At 42.9% G+C, this 13,399-nt stretch overlaps 1 protein-coding gene across 1 annotated transcript in view; it reads right to left on the reverse strand.

Annotated features, from left to right (window-relative positions):
* The window catches only part of LOC122794327 (adhesion G-protein coupled receptor F3-like), a 112,051-nt gene that overhangs the window by 15,677 nt on the left and 82,975 nt on the right, over positions 1-13,399 (reverse strand). The window contains exon 3 of the mRNA XM_044062630.1: positions 303-344. Coding sequence (XP_043918565.1) covers positions 303-344 — 42 coding nt within the window. The remainder of the gene's footprint in view (positions 1-302; positions 345-13,399) is intronic.

A 13,399-nucleotide genomic window follows, 5' to 3' on the forward strand; every position in this document is an offset into this window, starting at 1 on the left:
TAGGAGGGGTTGTCTTTCACATACATTTTCAACAGTAATTTACTGATATAATGTAAACATGGCTTCATCATAAGGTAAACAGAATTTCACTATGTCTCATACATTTTAAATGCTCCAAGTTATTAAAATCAGCTTAGTCAATCAGACATTTTGTAGTGCAGCACAAAATTCCAATTTTTTTACACAAACTGTTGATTTTTATCACCAATATTGTCTGCTTTTTCATAATTCTAAATATTTTAAGTAACATGACTGTGCATGGATTTGATTTGTTTTATTTTTATTCAGTATACAAACCTTACCTTCTTTTCCGTGGCACAGCTTGTAATCAAAATGAACAAACCCTAGAAAATAAATACACAAATCGACTTGTTATACAAAATATGCAGACATTAACCCTACAGTTTTTCTAATACTGATCAGTATTGTTTTAAATGGCAGATTTTTCTTTCTTTAAGAACAAAGCTCAGCAAAACATAAAGATGAGGACTGACCATCCTAAAAACTATGACAAAATGAATTTAGTCAGACTAATAGAAGGCCAAGATCATTTGCTGATATAAAACTCTATTTCATGCTGAATATTTGGACCATAAAATTCATTAAGTAAATATTCCACAACTATACAATAAAATACTCAACAGACCTTTTTGATTAATAAATTATTTTCCGCATCAATACATCTCAGTCTTCTTAGAAAAAAAAAATCATCGGCACATTCTAAACAACTGTCGAGCAGGTCAGGGTTACACTCCCCTAAACTGTCCTGCTGATGCTGAGATTTTACCATAAAGAAAGAGGGATCTGAGTAAAGCCTCTAAGAATAATAATTAGGTAGGTTGGTGAACTAAACTAAGATACAAGGCAGATGAAAACAGCTGTCCTTAGATTGGTCATCTGTTGCCTTTAACAACAGGACAAGTCACTAACATTAAGTAGGGTAGCACTACACAAGTTTTTTTTAGAATGAGTTTTTTTAGAATATGGCTGGTAAGGATCTAAGTATATGATAACAGAAAATATTAAAACAGAAACTTGTAAGCAGCTGCCCATGGCAGATATATCAACAGTCCATGACTGAGTTTAAATGACCACTATGAACAGAAGTTGAGAAACACACACACACACACACACACACACACACACACACACACACACACATATATATATATATATATATATATATATATATATATATATATATATAGTAGGATTGTCATGAAGTTCTACACAATATAGCCACAATTTATTGATTTTATTTAACATTTGTTTACCAGGAAAGTCTGATTTGGAACAAGTCAATTGTCAGCAAAGGCAAAGGGAGAAAAACTCAGGACACGTCTTTGTAAAGTGGGAATGAACCAGAGTACCCAGAGGAATCCCACACAAATGCAGGGAGGACATGCAGACTCTCCACAGAAGGCACCCCAGCTAAGAACTGAACCAGAGAACCTCTTCCTGTGAGGTGACAATGCAAACCGCTGCACCAATGCACCATCCAATAAATAAATAAGAATGAGTATTGTATATACTGATTTGCAAAGTAGTTATCAAATTTCTTCAGACTATAAAATGCTCAGTAGCTTGGCCCATTGGCATTGGTAGGTTAAAAGGAAGAGTTTCCACAACATCAACTTCCAGTGTATTGTATGAAATGCATTTATCTGCCACTCATGCAGTTGCCATGATTCCCATATCTGGCACATGTACTGCCTTTACCAGCATTTCATATGGGGATACTTTGTGTTGGGTCATCTTACAGGTGGGAGGTATGAACACAGATTGACAGCTATAGAGTGCAGAAAGGGACAGTCACATAAACATATGTAGCAACTCACTTATAATGGAGTTTAATCGTGTGTGCAGATGACGCAAAATATGCCTTAAAGCTGAAAACCTCCATCTGTAGCCCCAAATCATGGCAGAAATGGTATACAACACCTGAATGTCATTTACATGGAACAGCATCAGATTTGTGTTCAGAGTGCTGAAGGCCCACTTTCACTTTCCATATATATCTTCTGGCACGCTTCAGGCTGTTCCAGAGACCTGCAGCAAGGGATTTGCAGTATATATCATGCTACAGAAAATGGTGATAATGAAACAGATAGAACAAGGACAGCACACAACACTGGCTGACATACCTGTGCCAGCCACAGCAGAGAATGAGCCAGGTGAAGATTCCTTGTGAAATCCAGCTGCAGGGAGCTGATATGAGAGGTAGAAGATGGTGCACTACATGATGGTAAAGGTAAAGAGGTGGCATCTGGTGCACAACTATGGCCAATAACAAGACAAACACAGAAAAAAATGATGCGTATAATTACACAGCTAAACAATGTATTGCAGTCCACTGACTGGCCACAATGTGCATCAGAAATTACCCTTTTCCCCATTAGCCAGCATTGTGGGCAGGACACTGTCAACATCACTGTTTTCTCTGTTTTTCAGAGCTTAATTTGTTGACTGCACTTCTTAGCTTAATTTTTGCTTATAAGTTAACCTACAGGCTAATACACTCAAGTGTACTTGCCTTTGATAGCATTTAGTCGAAAAACCAAGCATTTACTGTATTTTCTGTCTGTGTGTGTAAAAAAACTTGAAAAAAAACAAAAAAATACTTCTGCTTTCCTAACTTTCCTAGCTAGTTGTTCCAGTGATCAGATTTTGCTGATCCCTGGGCTTTGTATTTGGTTCCTGTGTTGCTCCATTTTCTTGTTTGGCCAGAGGGAAGTTTCTTTACTCACCAGTGAGAGTGGGGAGTGCTGAGCTGCCTGTTTGTCCTCAGAGGAGTGGTTTAAGACAGTAACTGGTAATTCATTGGCCATTCCAGCCCCCTGCTATAAAGCACGCTTTGGCGTGCTTTAGTGCGATTTAGCGCGGAGTTGCCACTAGAGCAGCATCGGGCAGCGCTGGTTTAACAAGGTTAAACTTTTTCTGGCTCCATAAAGTCTGTTCTTCATTTTTTCCCTTAGAACTGCACTACTAATTACCTAAACAGTCTACACAGTCACTAAAAAGTGCAGCACTTGTTCCAAATAGCTTTTTCTTCTTTAAAAAAGGAAAAAGAAGCTCAGCACTTGTCTTAAAGCATATCCCTTGTCTTATAAGCATTTTTCTTTGCAGGTCAAGTACTCCTATATCATACAAATTCCCCACTTGGAGTACCCACTTACTTGCTAAAGCCCTCTATTTTTCTGTCTCATACCAAACTCATAATTATTTCTAGCATGTCGAAGGGTCAGATGCTGGCATCCTCTCCTGCCCAGTTGGTGAATCTGGGAATTTTGAGGCAATGTTACAATTGCCTCATGTACACAGACAACCCTCTCCTCCTCCCACATAACACAAACACTTGCGAGAGATGCAGCTATTTAGCCAAACTGGAGGCTGAGCTCTCTCAACTCAGGACTGGCAAGACCAGGCAGGAGGAGAAGGCAACTACACACACCACAAAATCAGTCTCACATAATGCAACCACACCACTGAATCAAACACATAAACACACTAAGACATACTCGGAGGCACTGAGTAAAAATTTACCTAAACAGCAGAGGCCTCCAAGGCAGACACCCATACAGCTACAAACTCAAGACACCCCACAAACAACACATAAACAACAAAATCAGTGTGCAAAGCAGTCACAGCCCTTAAGGCCAAATACAACACCAAACATACTTGCCATTGGTGACTCCATAGTCAGACACACTGACGTCCCACTCACCAGGCTGAACAAGGAGGGGGTCACAGTAAGCTGCCTATCGGGCGCTAGAATCCACCACATAACACAAGCACTCAGGTCACTCCACGGCAAGTACAAGTATGACACAGTCATTGTCCATGCTGGTGTGAACGACCTGAGACGTACCTCCCTGGACTACATGAAAAGAGACATAGAGGAGCTCTCTGATTATGTAGCCCAGGCAGGTATGACCCTGACCCTGAGCAGTATCCTTCCTTCACCAAGAATGATGCCACAATATAGAGACAAGATGATCAGCTTTAACAATTGGCTTAATTTCTGGTGTCATTCAAAGGGGATCCAGTGTTTGTCTGCCTGGGATGACATGCTTGACAAGCCACGCTGCTTCGCAAGGGACGGCTTGCACCTGTCACCCCTGGGATTCTGGATATTGGCCAAGGCTCTTGCCACCCCCATAGTGCCTTTTTAGGCAAGGCTCAAATTCTAAACCTACCACCCTAGAAAACAAAAATGGGAAGAAACTAAGGGTAATGCTGCTCAACGCCAGAAGTCTAAATCTCAAAATGCACGCACTCGAGGCCCTTCTCAGCATGGAGAACATTGATGTCTGCGCTGTGACTGAAACCTGGTTCAAGGCTCCTGAGAGCACCCCGGCACTAGCAGGTTTTACCTCATATCATGCGTTCCGGCCCCAAAACCCGGACCACACCACAAAAGGAGGGTGTGTGTCCATATTCATCAAGGACACCCACACCTCCAGGTTGGTGGCAATGCACGAAGCATCGGAAACCATCCAGGTGCAATTAACCATAGGCAAAACTGCTCTACAATTTGTAGCATGCTACAGGCCACCCTCTCAAACTCAGGAACCCCACACAGCCTTTGTGAAAACATTGGAGGGTATAAATGTATCTCCAAACACCATCATATTGGAAGACTTCAACTACCCAAATATTGACTGGGAACACTACTCAAGCCCAAACTTTCTAGCCCAAAGGTTCCTGGAGTTCATAAATTCAAATGCCATGGAACAACTAGTCACTGTTCCCACAAGAGGAGAAAATATATTAGATCTCATCATCACAAACATGGGGACAAAATGCTCCACACTGGAAGTATATCCCTCATTGGTGAGATCAGACCATAAACTAATCTCACTGGAAATCCACATCCCACCCCCACACCAAACAAAAAAGACCACAGTGAAGAACTTCTCTAAAGCAAACTTCACACTACTCAAGACTGGTGTGGTATCCTTCAAGGCCCCCGAGCCAGTGAAAACCACAACCCAAGCTGCGGAAGCCCTTACAAATGCCTTCTATGAACACCTGCATGACTCCATGGATCAGGCAATCCCTAATAAAACCAAGACTCTTTCCACCAAGGGCAGGCATCCGGTCTGGTGGACCCCAGCCATAAACAAACTTTACAATAAGAGGAGAAAGCTATTACATGATAGAGCAAAATCCATAAAAGGGAAGACACCCTTGATCATTATTAGTAAAAAAATACGAGCACTCATAAAATCATCCAAGGCTAACTTTGAGAGAAAAATTGCCATAGATTCAAAAGACAATCATAAAGCTTTTTTCAGCTATGTTAGAAACCTGGGTGGAAACTCACAGATTTGCTCAGAATTAGTCCAAAATTACACAAAAATCACTGAACCCACAGACATTGCCAACATAATGGCAGACAGGTTCAGTGCAAACTTCACCCTCCTCTCCCCCCCAAAAGGAGAGATAACTATCCCAGCGGAGTGTAGCCTCCCAGACATCTCAAATGCGCAGGTGAAAACTGCCCTCTCTAAAGCTAAAAACACAGCATCAATGGGACCGGATGGTGTCCCAGGCTGTGTGCTACACGAACTCAATGAGGAATTAAACCCGCACATAAGGCAGCTGTTTAATCTTAGCCTTACCACAGGATACGTGCCCAAAGAGTGGCGTACGGCAACTGTGGTCCCACTCCACAAAGGCGGTCCCTCTACAGACCCTGGTAATTACCGCCCCATAAGCTTAACAAGCCTGGTCTGCAAAGCTATGGAGAGGATCATAATGGATCTCATTAACAAGGACATAGGGGATTTGCAGACATTGGATCCAACTCAATTTGGCTTTGTCAAAGGCAGATCATGCCTCTTGAACTTGGTCGACTTCTTCGAAACAGTCACCAAAGTCATTGACGAGGGAAAGGCAGTCCATACAGCCTACCTTGACCTTGCAAAAGCTTTTGACACAATACCCCACTCGGGTATTATAGAGAAACTTACCAGCTTAAATGTTAACCCATATGTCACTAGATGAGTTGCAAACTGGCTAAAGGACAGAACCCACAGGGTTAGAGTTGCTGGCGCCATGTCTGATTCCAAGCCGATCACAAGTGGTGTCCCACAGGGCTCAGTCCTTGGCCCCCTGTTGTTCGGCATCTACTTCTCAGAAGTACAGGCAAACATAGGAGGACTATGGCTGACAAAGTTTGCAGATGACTGCAAACTGGGTGCCATAGTGGAAAGTACATCCGACACAAATATCCTCCTGAGGGGTCTCACGGAAACTGATGGCTGGTGCCAGAGCCACAGCCTGAAGTTAAACGCCAAAAAATGTATAGTCATACCTTTCGGGAAAAACAAGGCAACCCCAAGCTACCATATAGGTGGAAATCCACTAAGCACAGAAGAGGTCATCAGGGACCTGGGGACCCAGGTTGACAGTGGCCTGTCTTTCGACACTCACGTTGCTAAAGTGGTTAGAAAGACATTCTACATTGCCCACCTGATCATGAAGGGTTTCACATCCAGATCAAGTGAGGTCATTGTTCCCCTGTACTCTTCACTTATCAGACCAATGATCGAGTACAATGCCCCTTTCGGGATGTATCTCACCCGACACCTGCAGCAATTGGAGACACCCCAGAAGTTCCTCACCAAAAGAATAAAGGGACTCCAAAATCTGTCATATGCTGCCAGACTGAAGAAACTCCAGCTCTATTCAGTTGCATACCACCTGCTCAGAGGTGACCTGTGCCTGACATACAAGGCCATGACCAACCTGGAATTAATGGACATGCTCCACCTCAGAAAATCCAAATCCACCAGAACCACTAGATCAAGTGACTTAAACCTCAGCACAGATATAAATAGGACGTGCTGGAGGGATAGGTTTATCACACAGAGACTCCCTATGCTGTGGAATAAAATCCCGGTCCATGTGAGGCAGAGCACCTCGCTGGCTCTGTTCAAGAGAAATCTTGACCGGTGGATGGGAGACCGTAGGTTTACCCCGGGAATCGTCTCTGTGTCACTGCTGGACAGAGGCAAAACAAACTAATGGGCATATTATTTTTAACATAAGGGGTGGTGTATGCCACAAAACTCTGGGCTAGGCTTATAAATGCCTTAGGGCAGATAGCCTAGTAAAATCCTATGAACCTATGAACCTATCATTTGCATAGGTGGGACGGATGTCAGAAGATAGCAGCACTAAAATAGGCAGGAGTACCTGTGAAAAGCACCGACATGAAAGAGAGTTGTGTGGTCCCAGGTATTATGTCCTCCAGTGATATGCTGAAACATTCATGGTAGATCATTGGTTGGATGCATCATGTGTCCATGCAGTATCACTCCTACAGATACTAGGTCCAAGTAATGAGGAAGGATGTTGGATGCAAGTAGGGGAGTGTTACCATGGTCCATGCTGTGTTGTTCCAGCAGAATGATGACATCTACTATGCAATAACCGGCCATGGGTAGGTGTAACTCATGGTAAGGCTACAGATGAACTGGCTGACTTTAAACTGTGGGATTCGGTGCAGGCTGCCTGGTGTGGTGTGCCTAATATGGAGCTCCTTTAGCATTAACCATATATTTAACAGCATCTGTGGCTAGGAGTGGAGGCCTAAGTGACATCAGATGAGAATTGTCTACATCCAGTGCAGCATCCATGTCCAGGGGCAGAAGACACATTGGAGCCATCTTGAGGTGAGCATCCATGTTCAAGACAGTGTGAACAGTATTGCATCTCTGGATAGTATGTACCACCTGAATTAACTTGTTGTGCACTTCTACTTGACCATGCTGGCAAATTTCGCACAGCTCCATGAACTCAGTAACTGATGCCAACTCGGCTGCCACTGACCTCAACAAAAATATCTGCTTCAGGTCCCTAAACATGATGGCTCCCTAGCTGTGATGTTGACTGACCCACTGTCCCTGCAGTAGCTGAAAGCTTCTGGGCAGGCCACAGAATATGTTGCTTAACATTGGGATAGTTTGATTAGTGTCCATCTGTGTCTGGACCATAGACCTGCATATCTGCTAATTGATATCAAGGGTAAAACCTAGCACAGGGCATATTCTTGAGTCATGGAGCCAATAGTCACCTACACATCTTTCCCTAATGAAATGTGTGCATGCCTTACTGATGTTGCAGCCACAAATGTGGCCTGTTATGGTGCTGACTGTTTATTAGGGGTGAAGCTTACATGAATGATATAACCTATGCTAAACACAGGTCATGATGTACAGCTCACTTAGGGGGACCATTTTCCTTTGTCTTTGGGAGAGAGGAGTGTGCCTCCCACTGTCAACATTTTTACTGTCAAAAAAATAAGTTTTCACTCTGTCATTTGACTGTTCCAGGTGCATGGTAGCATTATCATGAGCCACTGCAGACCCACTGATATCAGGCATGTGCTGCTTGTTGTGAAGGATCCTCTCTAAGTGGAATCTGTGAATGAAAACAAACAATTTAACAGTGCTAAAACCATACGGCCTCTGATTGCCAAACACCTCAGCAAGGACATACACTAGTAAATTCCTGGTGCACTAAAATGGGTTCAAATTAAATACAACAAATGCAATATTGCCATCGAGGCAAAAACACACGCAATCTCCACAGTCCTCCACACCACATACCATGCATAGTTCACACATCTGTGTCTTACAGCCACTAAGGCTTAACCATAAACCCAACATATTAGTCATAGGAGATTCCATTGTGAGACACCTATTCTCACCAGGCTGGATGAGGAGAAAGTCAGGGTTAGTTGCCTGTCAGGTGCCAGAATCTGCCATATCACATACACACTCAAGTCTCTCAACAACAGGTACTTTTATGACTCTGTTATTGTCCATGTCAGCATGAATGACTTGAGACATACCTCCCTGGACTATGTAAAGAGAGACATGATTGAATTCGCTGAATATGTGTCCCAGGCGGGTATGTCCCTAGCCTTAAGCAGCATTCTACCGTCACTCAGAATGATGCCTCAGTACAAACAGAAAATGATTGACGGCTTAGTTTCTGGTGTCATTCTAGGGGGATCCAGTACCTGACAGCCTGGGAAGATATGATCGAGAGACCATGACGCTTTGCCAGAGATGGCCTGCATCTGTCTCACTTCAGCTTCAGACTACTGACAAAGGCTCTTGCCTCCCCCACAGTACATTTTTTAGGAAAAGTGATGAGGTTAAAACTACCAACATAAAAATTTCAACAAAATGCAAATTAAAGGTCATGCTGCTAAATGCTAGGAGTCTAAACATGAAACCGCACACATTGCAAGCATTCTTAACCCTGGATAATTCTGGCATCTGCGCAGTCACAGAAACCTGGTTCAAAGCTGTGGGGAGCACCTCTACCTTACCTGGTTACTCATCCTATCATACATTCAGACCACAAACTGTGGGCAGTAAAGCCAAAGGAGGTGGAGCTTCAATATATATTAAAGGCATACACACCTCCAGGCTGGTCAAACAGTATGATGCACAGGAAACAATCCAGGTGTAGTTAACCATTGACAAGACCCTTATAGAAATCATAACTAGCTATCAGCCCTTAAATCTGAATCAAGATGCCCAATCTGACTATCTGGGCCTCTTTGAATCTATCAATATTCAAGCCTTTACCATGATCCTAGTTGACTTTAACTACCCAAACATAAAGTGGAAGAACTACTCATGCCAGAACACAAATGCCCAGAGATTCCTCAATTTTTGTCAATGCAAATGCTTTGGAACAGCTAGTCGATACCCCCACAAGAGGTGACAATATCTAGGACTTGGTATTAATTAACAGGCAAAACCACTGCAGCATCACTGCAGTATCATCCTCCCTGGTAAGATCCAACCATAAAGTGGTCACTTTCGAAGTCCATCTCCCCTGACCCCCATCTAGCTAGGGTCAAGCAAAAAAACTTCTCCAAAGCTGATTAGAGACTCTTGAGGGATAGTATAAACAACTTCACAGACCCTCCTCCTCTCTAGAAAGTGGCACCAGTATCCAAAACTATACCAAAGTACTATATGAGCATTTATATAGATGCATGGAATCAGGAATACACTACAGGACTTAATCATTGTCTACAAGGAGTAAACCGGTCTTGTGGACATCTGCAATAAATAAACTCTATAACAAAAGGAAACAAATTGCTATCCAGGACCAAGAAGGAGCAGGTGCCCAGTTGGAAGTGATCTCTCCTTAGCCTCAACAAGCAAATATGAGCACTAGTGAAATCCTCCAAAGCAAACTTCGAGTCCAAATTGGCCACATCTACTAGAGACAATCATAAGGCCTTCTTCACATATTTCTGCATTCTCAAAGGAAGCACCCAGATCTGTTCTGAACAGGTGGTCAAGGATACCACATATACAAATGCCGTAGATATAGCAAACTTGCTGGCTAACAGATTCAGCAAAAACTTCACCCCTCTGTCCCCCCATCAGTAAATCAGGACATTCCCAGTACTGGACCCTTCCCCTTATATTTAGGGAACAGGTCATCTCTCAAATGCAAAAATGCAGCTTCCATGGGACCTGATAACATCCCAGGCTGCATCCTACATGAACTCAGGAAAGAACTTGCAGAACCATTATGTGCCCTATTCGTCCACAGCCCAGGTACCGATTTTGTCCCAGCTGAGTGGAGGACAGCCACTGTCATCCCTTTGCACATAGGTGGAGCATCCATTGATCCAGGAAATTATAGACCCACCAGCCTAACCTGATCTGCAAGGCCATGGAATGGATTATCATGGACCTCATTAACAAGGACATTGGCAAACTCAAAACACTTGATCCCACACAGTTTGGCTTCATCAAGGGGAGGTCATTTCGATTAAATTTGTTTGACTTCTCTGAGACAGTCACCAAAGCTATGGACAAGGGGAGGACAGTGCACACTGCCTACATTGACCTGGCCAAAGCCTTCAACACTATTCCCCACTCAGGCATAATAGATACACTCTCTCAACTAGGCTTCAAGCCATATGCTACCAGATGGGTAGCTAACTGGCTCACTGATAGAACTCACCTCATCAAAATAGGGGAAGCCACCTCAAGCAGTAGACCCAAAACTAGTGGTGTACCCAAAGGTTCAATCTTGGGGCCTCTATTACTTGGAATATACTTTTCTGAGGTGCAGGCCAAAACCAGTGGGCTGTGGCTGACCACGTTTGCAGATGACTGAAAGATGGGCATTTTCATCAATTCCCCTAGTGATGTGGACATCCTCCAAGAGGGTCTCACTCAGACAAATGACTGGTGTCAGAAACATGGCCTCAAACTGAATACCAAAAAATGCATCATCATCCCCTTGGGGGAGAGTGATGTCTCCACAAATTATCACATTAATAACAATGTCTTTAGCACTCAAATCAGTTGTGAGGGATTTGGGTACCTAGGTTGATAGTAACTTGACTTTTGACCACCATGTTGCTTCTGTTGTACAGAAAGCTTTCTACATGCTTTCTACATGACCCACCTCATAAGTAAGAGTATCTCATCTGGGGGCAAGGAGGTCATAACATCCCTGTATTCTTCCCTTATAAGACCCATTATTGAGTACAATGCCCCATTCAGCATGTACCTCGCAAAGCACATGCAGTAGCTGGAGAGACCGCAGAGGTCCCTCACCAGGAGAATCCAGGGCCTCAAAAATCAACCATACACAGAGAGGCAAAAAGCCCTATCCCTCTACTCAGTTTCATATAGACTCCTCAGAGATTACCTCTGTCTGGCATACAAGGTGATCTTGGACTCAGCCTTTGTGGGACTGCTGCATATCAGCAAGTCAAGCTCCACTCTAGTAACCTGCATGTGCAGCCTCAAACTGGTCTGTTACATCAATAGGACTTGTTTGCAGGAAATATTTGTGTGCCAGACACTCCACCATCTGTGGAATAGACTCCTTCTCCATGTCAAGCAGAGTACCTCTTTACCCCTTTTTAAGTGCAACCTGGATAACTGGATGGGAAGCAGAAAATGCATCCCTAGGATTCCACACGTGCTCTGCTGGACAGGGGCATCAGGTGATGACATGTCTAAACATGGGCTAAACTCTTGGCTAGGCTTATAGGGGGCCTCGGGGCCAATAGCCTAGTAACTTCCTATGATCCTATGATCATATTTGGCCCTCCACCTAGTATACAGTACAGATAATACCTAACTTCAGAATGATAATCCCCGTTGTTTTGGTCATCATGTAATGGCAGTACTCATGAAGTCCTATTGTTTAGCACAGCTAACTACTAAGGGAATATCATCCAGATCCAAAAATGTAATTCCCCCTTACAATCAGCATTAAGTAGTCAAAATTATATCAGGCAATGTCCCATTTAGGATGCATTTCACTAGACACATCAAACAATTAGAAAGATGCAAGAGGTTTCTAACTAAGAAGATTACAGACCTAAAATTCCTAGGCTACCAGAAAAGACTGGACACACTAACCCTTTGTTAGCACGTTATAGACTCCTGAATGAGATCTTTGCCTTGTCTACCATGCAATTGGGGACCTAGTGGTACTGGATATCTTTTGTCTCCACAAATCAAATAGTTCCACTAATTCTGGAACTTGGTATATAAACCTTTTGGTCACAAGTTTGTTTTGCAATTTGTTAGTTTATCTTTTCCCCCGGCATGTAGGCTTGCACTATGGATTGCTCCACCAGTAGCCAATTGTTGATCAGTATACTCCCACGTGGTGTCGCTGGAGGATTTAGCTGCAGAAATTACTACTATTAAAGGAGAGCTTACTAAATTAATTGAACTGTTAACCCAAAATTCCATAGCCAGTACAAGTTGTAATCATATGGTGAACTTTCATTATGGGAATCTTAACAAACCACTCAATTACAATTTTAGACCATTGATTTCATCCCAGCTTAAGACACATGCTACACCATTCATGACCTGCAGTGTTAATAAAGCAGCACTCTCACATGTCGAGGGAGGAATTTCTGAATGCAATTTGGAGTGTGAGGAAGGTGTGAGACCCAGAGAAACTGCTTCAAGTACTATTACTGAACTCCTTTTTGCCTGTAATCAGCGAAATGGTTCTTTTAACCTTTTGGCTTGGATGGCGAACACATTTTCATTTTCACAGTATGGTGTTCTAGATTCTGAATTTTTGCCTTCAGGTTTGGAACATTTTGGATTGGCTGATATGATTTGCATATTTTAGAAAAAATCATGAAACTAAAAAGTCTGCAGTTAGAAAATGACAAATTATTAGAATGCTTCAAACAGAACATTGCTCCGCTGGGGCTACAGTTTAACAAGTTTCTTAATGGATTGGATGGGAATAGTACATTCTATGATTGTTGCATCAAACTATTTAACAAACAAGGTCTACAGCACATAGAACTGATTATTTTGTGGAACAACGACTCTATATTAAAATCCACGAACGAGACAGA

Source organism: Protopterus annectens, chromosome 2.part1, assembly GCF_019279795.1.
Source record: "Protopterus annectens isolate FY-2018-M chromosome 2.part1, PAN1.0, whole genome shotgun sequence".
Classification (NCBI taxonomy): Eukaryota; Metazoa; Chordata; order Ceratodontiformes; family Protopteridae; genus Protopterus; species Protopterus annectens.